General features: G+C 40.2%; 1 protein-coding gene across 5 annotated transcripts in view; it reads right to left on the bottom strand.

The window, feature by feature from the left end:
• The window catches only part of GAREM1 (GRB2 associated regulator of MAPK1 subtype 1), a 200046-nt gene that overhangs the window by 119972 nt on the left and 66391 nt on the right, over positions 1-13683 (bottom strand). For 3 of the 5 annotated variants that reach the window (XM_049619530.1, XM_049619531.1, XM_049619532.1), the window contains one exon: positions 3366-3506. In XM_049619530.1, the coding sequence (XP_049475487.1) occupies positions 3366-3506 (141 nt within the window). Of the gene's footprint in view, positions 1-3365; positions 3507-10047; positions 11021-13683 lie in introns of those variants that run through there. The other 2 variants (XM_049619528.1, XM_049619529.1) reach the window with 1 other exon arrangement.

The raw sequence follows: 13683 nt of genomic DNA, 5'->3' as shown, positions 1-13683 counted from the left end.
AGGAGAAGGAGAAGGAGAAGGAGAAGAAGAAGAAGAAGAAGAAGAAGACAAAGGAGAAGGAGAAGAAGAAGAAGACGAAGGAGGAGAAGAAGAAGACAAAGAAGAAGAAGAAGAAAGAGGAGGAGGAACAGTGGAGTTAAATTAGAAATGTACCATTTTCTCACCTTCATGGTAACAACCAGATCAGACAGAAATCAATAGCTGTGGAAGTGGGGGTGGGGTGATTTAGAGAAAGACCACTCCTCCTTTCAAATGTCCTAGTAATCACAAAGTAATCCTCATGAATGGGAATAGTGCCCTTATCAGAAGAGGCAGGAGAGAGATGGTGGAATTCTCACTCCACCAAGAGAGGACACAGAGAGAAGACTACCACCTACAAAGGACAAAACGACCCTCACCAGACACTGGATCTTTCCTGCCTCCAGAATTGGGAGAACTGAACTGTTCATAATCTACCCCAACTATCTGTTATAGCAGCCTGAACTAAGACAGTCCTATTTCAAGGTTTTTTTTCCTTTAATGTATTTTTTTTTCCTTTTGTGTAAAGTGGTATGATCTTAGAGTCCATGGCACCTCAAATTTTCATTTAAAAAAAGTATCGTTTTCTTTTTTTTTTTTATAAATTAGGTTATTTAAATTAGGTTTACTGTAATTCCAGTACAGTTAACATACAGTATTATATTAGTTTCAGGTGTACAACAGAGTGATTCAACATACCCTGTGCTCATCGTGACAAGTGCACTCCTTAATTAATCCCCATCACCTATCCCATCCATCACCCACCTACCTTCCCTCCGGTGCCTGGATTCCCAGTTAAGTGTACTGTCATCTTCCTTATAGATAAAGAGGGGGCTATTGAACATACCATATCTTTCTTCCCAGTGGAAGCTGAATGGCTGTTAATTAATTAATTTTTTTAACGTTTATTCATTTTTGAGACAGAGAGAGACAGAGCATGAATGGGGGAAGGTCAAAGAGAGAGGGAGACACAGAATCTGAAACAGGCTCCAGGCTCTGAGCTGTCAGCACAGAGCCCGATGCGGGGCACGAACCCAAGGACCGCGAGATGATGACCCTAGCCGAAGTCGGACGCCCAACCGACTGAACCACCCAGGCACCCCGGCTGTTAATTTAAAAACAATGTTCAAAACAATAAAACATTTACAAATACTTGGGGAAATCTTTCCTTCTGACACTGTGAATGCCCATCCCAGAGCAATGGGTCCCAACCTTGGCTGCATAATTTAACCATAGAATTCAAAATTCTGATGCCCAACCCACACTGGCAACCAACTGAAGCAGAACCTCTGGAGATGGGACCTGGGCACTGGTCATTTTTAAAGCTCTCCAGGTCATTCCATTGCGTAGGTAAGTATGAGATCCCTAGATCAAGCATCTATAGCCGTAAAGAATTATATCTTTTATGTATGGATCCAAAGGATTCACAAAGGAGTTTCAGAACTGGTTTCACTGCCTTGGGGTGCCTGGGTGGCTTAGTCACTTAAAGCGTCTGACTCTTGATTTCCGCTCAGGTCATGATCTGGCGGTTTGTGAGTTTAAGCCCTACTTTGGGCTCTGTGCTGACAGTGCAGAGCCTGCTTGGGATCCTCTCTCTCCCTCTCTGTCCCTCCCCTGCTCACACTCTCTTTCTCTCAAAATAAATAAATAGACTTAAGAAAAAAAAAAAAGAATTGGTTTCACTGCCTTAACTATAGAGAATAAACAGATGGTTACCAGAGGGGAAGGGGGTGGGGGGAATGGGTAAAATGGGTGAAGGGAATTAAGACTACACTTATCTTGATGAGCACTGAGCAATGTATGGAATTGTTGAATGATTATATTGTACACCTGAAACTAATATAAGGCTATATATTAACTATGCTGGAATTAAATTTTTTTTTTAAAGTTAAAAAAGAAGAATTGGTCTCACTTGTTGAGGAATGTACAGTCTCAACTGGCAAATGAAGATATGTGTGTATCTGTGAATGAAGACTGGGGGCATGTGCTCAATGAATGTGATACACAAGAAATGTGGAGGCCATATAGGCACAGTAGGGATGCCCGTACCCTCCTGATGCACGGACAGGCTCTGATAAGAGCAAGGCTGAGGAAGCCTAACTCTGGCTGGGGAATGGTGTAAATGGAAAAGTACCCGGTATGTCCAGGAAATAGTGAGGGGACCAATCTAGCTGGATGGAAGGTTCCCTCTTCCGAGTAGAAAAGGTAAGTTTGGAGAAGCAGATTAGACCCAGCCCCTGAGGGCTTTGAGAAACAAGCCAAGGAGTCTGGTGGCAGTTTGGGGTCTCTAAGGAGATTTGAGTCAAGGACCAAATGCAAGCATTCCTTGGGGAAGACTGCTTTGATGGGCTACTCACAGTGCGGTCAGGGGAGAGACTAAAACTCAATCTACTATGAGAAGAACGTGCACATTAGATCAAACTGTATATGTGATGAAGCACAATCTTATACCTTCCCTTTCAGTTTTCCACAAAAGACCAGGAGTTTGGGCTTCCTAGAAACGGCACGGATCCCACCTGTAGTGGGACCCCTTGGCAGGAGAGAGTGGACAGGATGCAGGGTTGGTCTTGTCTTTGTCCCTTTGGCCTGGCTCCAAATTTCACAGTTGTAGTACTTTCTGCTGCTACCTATTCCTCCTTTTTTCATGAAGGCTACTCTTATGGACAGGAAATAAAGTTCTAGGGGACAAAGTTTCAGGCTAGAGAAATTCTTTCTTATAATTTTTTTTTAATAGGAGTATCTGAGAAGCTGAGTGATCCCGAGGTCATACGGGCAATTGGAAGACTCCTAGGAACAAAAGAAGGGGCCAAACGATTCATTTACTCAATAAATATTGAACACTTACCATTTGCTGCCATTCTAGACAATGGAACTACAGCAAGGTCCCTTTTCCTGATAGGCAACTCTCTGGGCATTGTAGAGGTTTCACTCAAAAACAAAAAGGCAGTCTTGTAAAGCCTTTGAAAGGCTTTTGTAAAGCCAGTCACAAAAGCAACATTTAAGTTGTACCCAGGGTTACTCAGAGACACTGGAGCTCAGAGGCTGTCTACACATATTGACTGCCATCCCAAGACCACGGAGACGTTCTTTGTATTTGTAAAATTTTCATTTTATAAATAGCTGATAAGAATCCACATGTAACTACATGCGTTGATTAGAAGTACTTACGACAAAATGAAACTGAGCTTTCACTGATAAAGTCACCACAAAAAGTGTTTGATTCTTCTTTTTCTATGTCATTATATTCTAGTTTATAGACAAGTCCTATTTTCTCACTGTGGAGGAAAAAGTTAGCATATGCAAGTCCCCTTCTTCTGCCTTTTCTTGCCCCTCGAGAGAAGTTTTACCTGCATAATGTACCGGAATCTCTATCTTTGGCCCAATGACGTAGTGCCCCTCCTCCAGGCTGTGGGCAGTGATAGTGGTCCACTGACGGCACGAATGAATCAGAAGGTAGTCATTTTCCCGCAGCCCTTCTATGCATTCTCCTAGAAAAGATAATTTTATAGGAGAAACTTAGAATTAGCATCTGCTTACTCCACACTCTGCAGTGAAATTTCATGGGTTAAAACTGCACTACTGCGGAACTTGGCAGTTCATCCTAATATGACATAAGTTTGCTTCTGAATTAGCAGTAAGAAGGCATTCCACAACAAGCTGACAATTGTACACAGGATTCCATAAAAATGTTTCCCACTTATCTGCAAAGATATTTTCAAAACCTCATTTTATCTCAATGACTGTTTGCAAGGATACTAAAAGTTATTAAGTGCCAACAAAGTGTTAGGCACTATTTAGATGCTTTGCACATATTATTTCATGTGATACAATAATATTATGAGGTAGATATTGTCCCCTCTCTACAGGTGGGAAAAAAATCAAGATTCAGAATGTTAAGTGATATGTCTAAGCTCACAGATTTAATAAGCAGAAAAGTGAGGATTCGGGGCTAGGTCAGACTGATTCTAAAGCTTATGCTCTTAATCGTTAAAATACAACCACCAAAATACATAATAAACCTATCTCTCTGTTGAAATACTGGTTGAAATTAGATGCCAGAATCTCCTTTTAAATTTTGTGTGTTTTGCCAGTTCTCTCTGGCCCCCTACCAAACTTCCCAATCAATTAAAAATAATGAAGCTTTATAGAATGCAAATGAAATTATTTTTCATTTCGATATCTTCTGAGGTACATTTTTAGCATTTGAACCAATGACAAGTTATTTCAAAAGAAAAATCCATCCCCTGAAACTTAAAAGACATTTTTTAAGATGCTGAAATGATCCGTCTCATGAATCCTGGTTTAGTAATTCTAAGTGCTCAGATAATGCCTGAAAGGCTAATTTCTTTATACAGAAAATAATTAGCCTTTTTTATTTTTGATGCTTATTATATTGTAATAATCAAGAGTCAGTGATATAATTGTATGTTTTGAAATGGAATTTATAGCTCACTTAAAAATTCTTAAAAGTTTCACTGCTTCTATAATAAAAAAAAAAGTAGAGGAGGCTGTAATGATCAATTTGGTTACCACAATCATAAGCCATCAAATTTGTTTCCAATCCAGTAAGGCCACAGTCTTTAAAAAAAAGTCTTCATACAAGAATACTCTATTGTTGTTGCAGGAGATACAAATGGGATGGGAGAAGAAGAAACAGATCTGGAAACAGAGGTATCCTAGTAGGAACGAGAAGGTCCAATTCACCAGGGGGAACTTTCCAAACCAGATTCCCCTGCCCCTCTCACTTTGGGGCACCAGGTTCATAAAGACAGCTCTCGAGGAGACTGCTGGTACTTATGAGCCCGTTGTGTCCCCCTCAAGCATGGTAGGGCAGGAAAGAAAGATCTGGAATTGCTGCTCCATAGGAGCCACCCTTAAGGCTCCCCACCAGGAGGCAGGCAGGTGGGAAGGGCACACAGACATCAGGCAGGCATTATAAGCACAGGCCTTGAAGCCCAACAGATCTGGTCTAGTCAAAGCTCTGCTCCTCACCACTCTGTGGTCTTGGGTAGAAACCCTCCGACTTCAGAGTGGTTGTGAAGATACACAGTGACAGACATGGAAAATGTGTAGCACCAAATCTATCACATTATGTTAGGAGTGGTTAGGAAACATCGGCTATTAATCTCATTTACTGTAAGCTTTTTCTCCCTAGAATTAACACTCTAATTCAGGTCGTGTTATCCCCTTACAGGTGAGGAAATGACCTTCAGAGCAAGTCAGGAAACTTGCCTATCACTCTGTAGCAGAAACGGACTTTGGGGTTCCTCTACCTCTCTCCCTGTTCTTTCCACACCACATGGACTTTTGCCTTGAAAACGGCCAACGATAATCCAAACAACAGGGAGAAACTGACCCTCAGCTCCAAGTCTCACTCATTCACTGAATCAGTATGACAGGCACTGTTCCCAGCACCTGGGAAACATTTGTGAACAAACAGAGATCCCTGCCATCCAGGATGCTTACGATCCAAGGAAGAAGCGAGACGGTATCAGCAACAAAAATGAATAATTAAATTATGAATTCATTAGAAAGTGAAAGGTGCTATGGGAAATGGAAAAAGTGAAGGGTAAGAGAATCAGGACTATGGTATATAAGAAAGAAGAGTTTTGCACGGTTATCATTTTGAGATATTCATTTACCCAACAAACATGTCTCTGCTTATTTGTTTAGCTTTTTCTAAACACAGCTTGAGGAATAACTAACATACAAAGAACTGCACATATTTAATGTGTACGATCAGATGACTGTCAAACATTTATTTATGGAGGCTCTTTCACGCACAAAGCACTGGAAGAGTGGGCAAAGTTGTAAAGACAGCGTGGTGTCTGCATTCGAGAAGCTGACATTCTCTTAGCGAGATGTATTCACACGTAATTTTATGTAAGGTAGGACAGGCTGGGTGCTACGCAAGAGAAATAAGAAATCTGGAGTGGAGACGGGGACTTTAGCAGAGAAGACCAAGAAAATGTCAAGAGGAATATATAGTTTTGGGGCTCGTCCTTCCTTCATGGATGAGCTGGGCTCAGAAAGGAGGTGGGCAGTGGGGAGTCAGAGAAGGGGTTGGGATAAGAGAACGGCCAAAGCTCCGCTTTAGGAAAATTAACCTGGCAATACTATAAAAGCTGGATCGGAGAAGGGAGAAAACAGAGCCACGGGGTGTATGCAGGAAACTCAGAGGGAAAACACACCACCATTCGGGGAAAAAAGAAATGTCGTTTTCCGCAACTAAACGGTTATATCATACAACTGTTTTAATTTTATTCCACAGTGGGCTCTAAAGAGGCAGCCAAGAAACAATTGCAGTCAAGTTAATCAAAATGAAAATTTAATGTTAAATCCTACTGCTAGCTGCTAGTAAACAGTCTGTCAAGAGGATTCAGAATGATTTTCGAAGCTATAAAGTAGTAAGAAACCAGGGCCTGTTTTTGAGCTTATGTCTTTTTTGTTTTTTTTAACAACTGCCTGCTTCAGGCAAAATAAGTTTCACAAAAATTGTCTAGAAGTAAAACTTAATATAATCACTTAAAATGTCCTAGGGGAGGCCACTAATAGAGGCACTACATTAAATGAATTCATAAAGTAAACATTTTTGTGACATAATTAGCCTGTTGCTTAACTACTATATATAACATTCTAAAACTTATATATTTAGCTCAAAGATGTAGTGACAAGAAGTCTAAAAGCAATGTGTGTTAAATTCCAAAATATGTTACTGCCATCCTGAAACTTCCCCACATCTAGCATGCTTCTGGGATATGCTCTATTTGCCTGGTTTGACCTTGATCCCCTCAACATTAAGTCTTACACACCTATTTAAATTATTTTTAATGCTAGGAAAACTAGAATCCATGAATCCTTCTAAGTATGCTTTAAAAAAAAACAAATAAAAAATTATAAATAAGTATTTATAAGCTGGAAATGCATAAATTCTCCTCCTGTGGCTGGTGGCCTTTATAATCTCCTGATGCACCTTTCTGATTTCTCCTTGTTACCTTCATGGTTCACCCCCCCTCCCCCCCCCCCCCGCCCTTTTACACATTAGCTATAACTGTAGGAGTTAATCAAGTTCACCATTTCTCTTTCCTTCACAATCTTACACACCCCGCACGGACTCAATTAGTTACGGACAACTCGCAAATGCATGCTCTCAGTTACCAACTTGTATGCAGCGCTCTTTGTCCAGGCTTTATCTTCTACACTTTTCTACCTGGATGTCCCCATGCTGATTCATTCAGCCATCCTACATTCATCCAACAAACACGTACTGAGCACCAGCTATGTTCTAGAACCTGGAGATACAGTATTGAGCTAAGTACCTGCTCTCATGGAGTTGACCTCTTGGCTGGGCTTTCAATCACCGTTTTTCACTCTTTCAATTCATTTAAATATTGCTGTAGATTAAACTTCCAAGAATACAGCACGGCTCATCAGACTGATTCTTCTACTGACATCTGCCTTTAGTGGTTCTCATTCATACAGAACGAGGCCTGAATTCCTTGGCTCAATACTCAAGGTCCTCATGATTGTAGATCATCACAATATTGGGAGATCATCAGAATAGAAGACCTATATCCCCACACCATACACTAGAGCCCAAAGGACCTGTTCTCTGTGCCACACACACAGTGCAGTCTCACTCACCTGGGCCCCCTCGCTTTCTTTCCTTGGTCCGAGCCTTATCTCCAATCCTCATTTACTCACTAGTCATCATACTCATTTTTGAAAGACCAGCTCAAATGCCACCTTCATGAAGGCATTCCTGATACGAATCCTAATATTTTCCATTTAAAATGCGGCAATTTTGTAATTTTGCTAATATTCTATGCCGAATTTATAAACTTCTGACATTTTAATGTTTATGTATGTTTAAATGGCATAATAAAAATAATTTAACTATACAGGAATTATAGGCATTTTTTTTTCCTTTTGAAATTGGTCTATATACATTTCGTCAATTTTGAGAATCACGGTTATAAGGACAAAGTACAAGGATAATTCAAGACTATAAAGACTGATAGACAAGATCCTCCCTAAACTTCCTGGTCTTACTAGCATCCACAGCAATGCCATGGAGTGGCCCAGATTCGCTGCCCCACGGTTCTATTTTGCTTTTTAAATATTCAGATATAATGTTTACATTTATTTAGAGTATTTTCCCCCACAGGGCGTCTGGGTGGCTCAGTCAGTTAAGTGTCCAACTTTTGCTCAGGTGATGATCTCATGGTTCACAGGTCTGACCCCTGCATCAGGCTCTGCGCTGACAGCTCAGAGCCTGGAGCCTGCTTCAGATTCTGTATCTCCCTCTCTCTCTGTCTCTCGCCCACTCACACTCTGTCTCTCTTGCTCTCAAAAATAAAGAACATTAAAAAAAAATTTTAGAATATTTTCCCATAGACACTGAATCTTATGTTTTTATGCAGCTTGTACCTATTCTAGCATTGTTTAACTTGTAATTAAATTGATTATATTTGAATATACTGAATCAGTATATGACTATAGTGCCTTTATATATGAATTACATAGAATATATCTCAATCAAGTCAAACAGTTGTATAATGTCTATAACAGTAGAATCCAAATTTCTATTAAATGCTTTTTTATTTTTAAATATGAAGCACAGTGTACTTGGATGACAATGTATAATGTTTTAATATTAAATCTGTCAATTTACTGCTGATGGATTTTCTGTTAAAGTTGGGCTGAGAACAACACAGACACATACCCAGGTTGGTTTGGTGTTTTGCTATCTTCATGGCACAAAGAACAAATGTGTGATTTTACACAATTCTCTAAGTTGTGTTGTGATTTTGGCAGCTCTTATATTAAAGTGTTTTTTTTTTAATTTTCCACATTTGTCTCTCTTTTTCTTAGTGTTGGCATCTCACACCAGAGTAACACGTTTGGTCAGCAATTTGGGGCTGTATCTCCACAGAAGGCATGCACTTTTAATCCTTTCAACTCTCAGAATACCCGACTTTCCAATTTGCATGGCAAACATATAATCTTATATTGCTGATTATCTTTCTTTTTAAACTATGGCTTTATCTTCATTTAGCATGGTCTCTTCTCAGCATGTGAGGAGAATCGTGTCTGTGGTGGATATTCATGTATTTGTTGACTGATTAATGAAACCCCATTGAAATAATCTGATTTGTTAATACACGTGTAATGAGAATCAGATTTACTGAACTTGGGATCATTTTTATCTGTTTGGATAGAAACTGCTCCTTATGTTGTAGCTAAATCTATCAACAATGGGTAAATTAATACGTTTTATGGTATCTGTTACTATTTACTACAAATCTAATTTAGCAGTGGTGCATTGTTTTATTTTACTAATGTTAAAAGAAAAGCTGGTCAAGTGACAACACAGCACTTTACCTCCTCATTGTTAACAAATAGTGTTGTTTCATTTTTTGTGTGTTTATTTTTGAGAGAGATGGAGACAGAGTGCAAGTGGGGGAGGGGCAGAGAGAAAGAGGGAGAGAGACAGAGAATCTGAAGAGGCTCCGGGCTCCGAGATGTCAGCACAGAGTCCAACGTGGGGCTCAAACTCATGGACCGTGAGATCATGACCTGAGCCGAAGTCAGACACTTAACCGACTGAGCCACCCAGGCGCGCCCCGTACAGTGTTGTTTAATTTTAATTAGGTGTTTACTTGATCTTATAATCCTTTTCATGTAGACAGGAACCCTACTGAGTCAGTCATACACTCAAACCACTGCATTTCTCTTGCAACTTAAACTCTTTTTTTAAAGTTTTATTGAAAAATAATTGACACACATCACTATGTAAGTTTAAAGTGTACAGACTGATGTCTGATGTATGTAAATTGTGAAATGACCATTAACATCCATCATCTCATGTAGATACCATAAAAAGAAAAAAACGTTTCTTCCTGTGTTAACAACTTCCCTGTTGTTAATGACATCCCTAGCACTGATTTTTCTTATAACTGGAAGTGTGTACCTTCTGACCACTTTCCTCCAATCCCCCGTCCCCATTCCATTAAAAAAAAAAAATACCTTCAACAGCAGGGGCTGAGTACCAGCCAGGTTTCCTCTTCTTCTGACTCCTCCTGTAGTTAAGGGGTGCCACGTCCCTGTGTGAGCAGAAATGACATTTTCTACTTTCTGTCCCTACCCGTGAAAAATGCCTACAAACCATCCTCTATGCTCTTTTCTCAGGCAAGGGCTGAATACTGATTACAAGGAAGACCTCGGAGCGAGCTGAAGATAGCAGAGCTGCCGGCAGTATGGGCTCCTGAATCGACACACAGTGGAGCCAACCACCTGCCCGTGCCCTCACCGCACCCTGAGCCGGGATGTGAGAAATAAACTTCGACTGGGATGTCGTGGCAGTGATGTGTTGTAGTTTTCCTTTTTCGTTTCAGTGGTTAGATTACGTTAACTAAAACATCTACATGCATGACCTTCGACACCAGCAAAGACTCCCGATTATAGTGATCACAAAGGTTTTGTTACAGAGGCTATTCCTTCTAAGTCCTCTTCAGAAATACAAAACTTGAATTTGCCAAGGTGGCTTGGACGTAGACTAAAAATTCCTTTCCTCATTCTTTTAGTTACATCTTATCCCATAAGCTGAGGGATATAATTTAATGCTGCTTACTTAGCATCCTCAAACACTGTCAGTATGTAAAGTCTTAGGTGTTTTTTCCAAACCAGCAATATTTACTGTGAGAAGAGAACATGGCACTATGATAATGTTTCTTTGTCCCAGGGGCACCTGGGTGGCTCAGTCGGTTAAGCATCTGACTTCGGCTCAGGTCATGATCTCATGGTTCATGAGTTCGAGCCCCACGTCGGGCTCTGTGCTGACAGCTCAGAGCCTGAAGCCTGCTTCGGATTCTGTGACTCCCTCTCTCTGCCCCTTCCCTGCTCACACTCTGTCTCTCTCTCTCAAAAATAAACATTAAAAAAAAATTAAAAAAAGAGTTCTTTGTCCCAAAGAACTACAATCCAAATGACATGACATGGTAAGTAAAAAAAGGATATGGGGGGTGGGGGTGGGGAGGTAAAGGAGGAAGAAGAGATGATGTCATAGCAAATTGCTCTAAGACAGTTAAAGAACAATCATGAAACCATGAAATTAAAATGTTGTCTGCAATGAAAAAGCAGTAAGGTGTTCCAATGAGAAAGTAATAGAAGGGAAGGAAAATCCTAAAAGAATTAACTAATTAGTAACTAATCAAGAGACAGAAAATATAAAAGGGTCAGGGAGGATGTGGTTATTTTATGTGCCTTATTACTAAAGCACAGGTAATAATTTTGAAATCTGTGGAAAAGAAAGCTCTAGGAAGAAAAGAAACTGTTTTTAGCCTAATGGCTGAAGTATTTATAAGAAAGAGAAGGACAGGACAGGAAGGATCAGGCATAGGTATTAATCAAATACAGGTATCTGAAGTCACTTGATAAGAGCTTCTCAAAACTCACAGAAAAGAGTAAACAAAAATAAAGCTGGCACAGACACCAAGAACACAAAGGACAATGGGTGTCGTACCCCTGGGCAGGCACAATGAACAATTTTAGCCACCTATAACCGTCCCCTACTCCAAATACTGAACAACAGAACGATCCTCCAATGACGGGCACACACCTGCATCTCCACATTCATCCGCTTCAACAGGACAGTCCTTTTCTGGGCGATGGCATCTTATGACCGCTAAGATGCATCTTGTGGAACAGAGAAAAGCCTTGTGGATGGATGTGGGGTGGGAACAGTAGACAACAGCATTTACTTGAGCTTAGCTGCTGTCCAGTTCTAAACACTTCTCAATTGAGAGCATGTCTGCTTCTCTAGTCCTGCCTCTGTGTGTCACGGGAGGAACCTACAGCCCTGAGGAAGACTTTGGCTCTGACCCTGGGCCACATAGCCCTTGTAATCTTCTGGGGACCTGTAAAAACTCTAGTGGCTGGGAGGGGAAGGGCAACACATCGACCACTGAAATCAGAATCTCTCAGTGAAGTCCAGAGACCTGCATGTCCTGAAATTTCCTTGGGTATCCTATTGTGCAGCCCAGGTTCAGAGCACAACCAAGGCAGTTAAGTGCACAGGCCCTGGGGAGACATCACCCACCGGGGACTCCTTTCTTGCACCTATTGTGAGAAGGGGGCAAGATAAAACTTATCAGGTGCTACAAAGCATTAGCCACATAGTAAGCTCTCCAAAAGTGCAATTACTATTATTATCCTCAGATACCTAACGTTACAGGATTTTCTCAGGCTATGACACTTGCATAGCATGTATTGTCTGCTTTTTTATATAGTTTTTGCATTTTGCAGTAATTAAAAAGTAGCCTGTGTTATTTAGCATTTTATGGATACACATCGTATTTCTCCAATTAGACTGTGACATTTTTGGGTGGCAAGGACTTTTCTTGTTTTCTTACCAGCCCAGGGTCATACACCCAGCTGTTATCAGTAAAAGCATCACTGATGATTATTTGACATGGTTATTTAACTATTAAGTTCCCACAAATTGACACATTGAGCTAGCAGATGAAATTAAAGGTATTTTCCTCTTTGTCTTCATTTCACCATAAAGAATAAGGGCAATTCTATTTTCTCAGACTTCATTTTGTATTTAAGCCTTTTTAAAAAACCAGGTTATTATTGGGGCGCCTGGGTGGCTCTGTCGATTGAGCATCTGACTTCGGCTCTGGTTCAAATCCCATGTTGGGCTCTGTGCTGACAGCTCAGAGTCTGGAGCCTGCGTCGGATTCTGTGTCTCCCTCTCTCTCTGTCCCTTCCCTCCTTGCGTGCTATCTCTCTCTCAAAAATAAGTAAACATTAAAAAATTTTTTTAAAAACCCAGGTTATTATTTCAGGCTACTAGGAAGCTTTTCATCAAGAATGTTGACTTAATGAGAAGAACTTGTAGCAGTTTTTCTGTCACGATTCAACTCTAATTAGAAAGTGGCAGAAATTACTAGATATCCACCAATATTTCACTCACTCCTTGTCCTTGATAATAATCCCCTTATATTAGCTGGGCACATGGCTGCCCAGAATACAGAATAATGTTCCCACCTGCATAGCAAGTAGGTTATAACACTGTTAACTAAGTAATAGTCAATAGGATATAGTGGAAATGTGCAAGTTCCAAGATGTATTTTTTAAAAATAGCTTTCATATACCAGAAAATTCACTAACTAAAATTTATAATTCAATGGCTTCAGTATATTCACAGAGTTGTGCGAACACCACAATCTAATTATAGACTATGTCTATCACCCCAAAAGAAACCTCATATCCATTACGTCATTTCCTACTCCCCCAGCCCAGCCTGAGGCAACCACTAATCTATTCTTTGTCTATAAATTTACCCATTCTGGACATTTCATATAAATGGAATTATAAAACGTGACCTTTTGTGCCCAGCTTCTTAGCATAATGTTTCCAAGGTACATCTATGTTGTAGCATATATCAACACTTCATTCCTTTTTGGCCAAATAGTATTTGATTGTATGGATGTATCATATTTTATTTATCCACTCATCAGATGATGGACATTTGGACAGTTTACAGTTTTGGTAGTTAGAGCATGCTGCTGATATGGACATGGGTGTACAAGTTTTTGTGTGGACGTGTTTTCATTTCTCTTGGAAATATCCTAGTGGTAGAACTGTTAGGTCACGTGG

The sequence above is a fragment of the Panthera uncia genome, assembly GCF_023721935.1.
Source record: "Panthera uncia isolate 11264 chromosome D3 unlocalized genomic scaffold, Puncia_PCG_1.0 HiC_scaffold_8, whole genome shotgun sequence".
In the NCBI taxonomy this organism is placed as follows: domain Eukaryota; kingdom Metazoa; phylum Chordata; class Mammalia; order Carnivora; family Felidae; genus Panthera; species Panthera uncia.
This window is presented reverse-complemented; position numbering and strand designations above follow the sequence as displayed.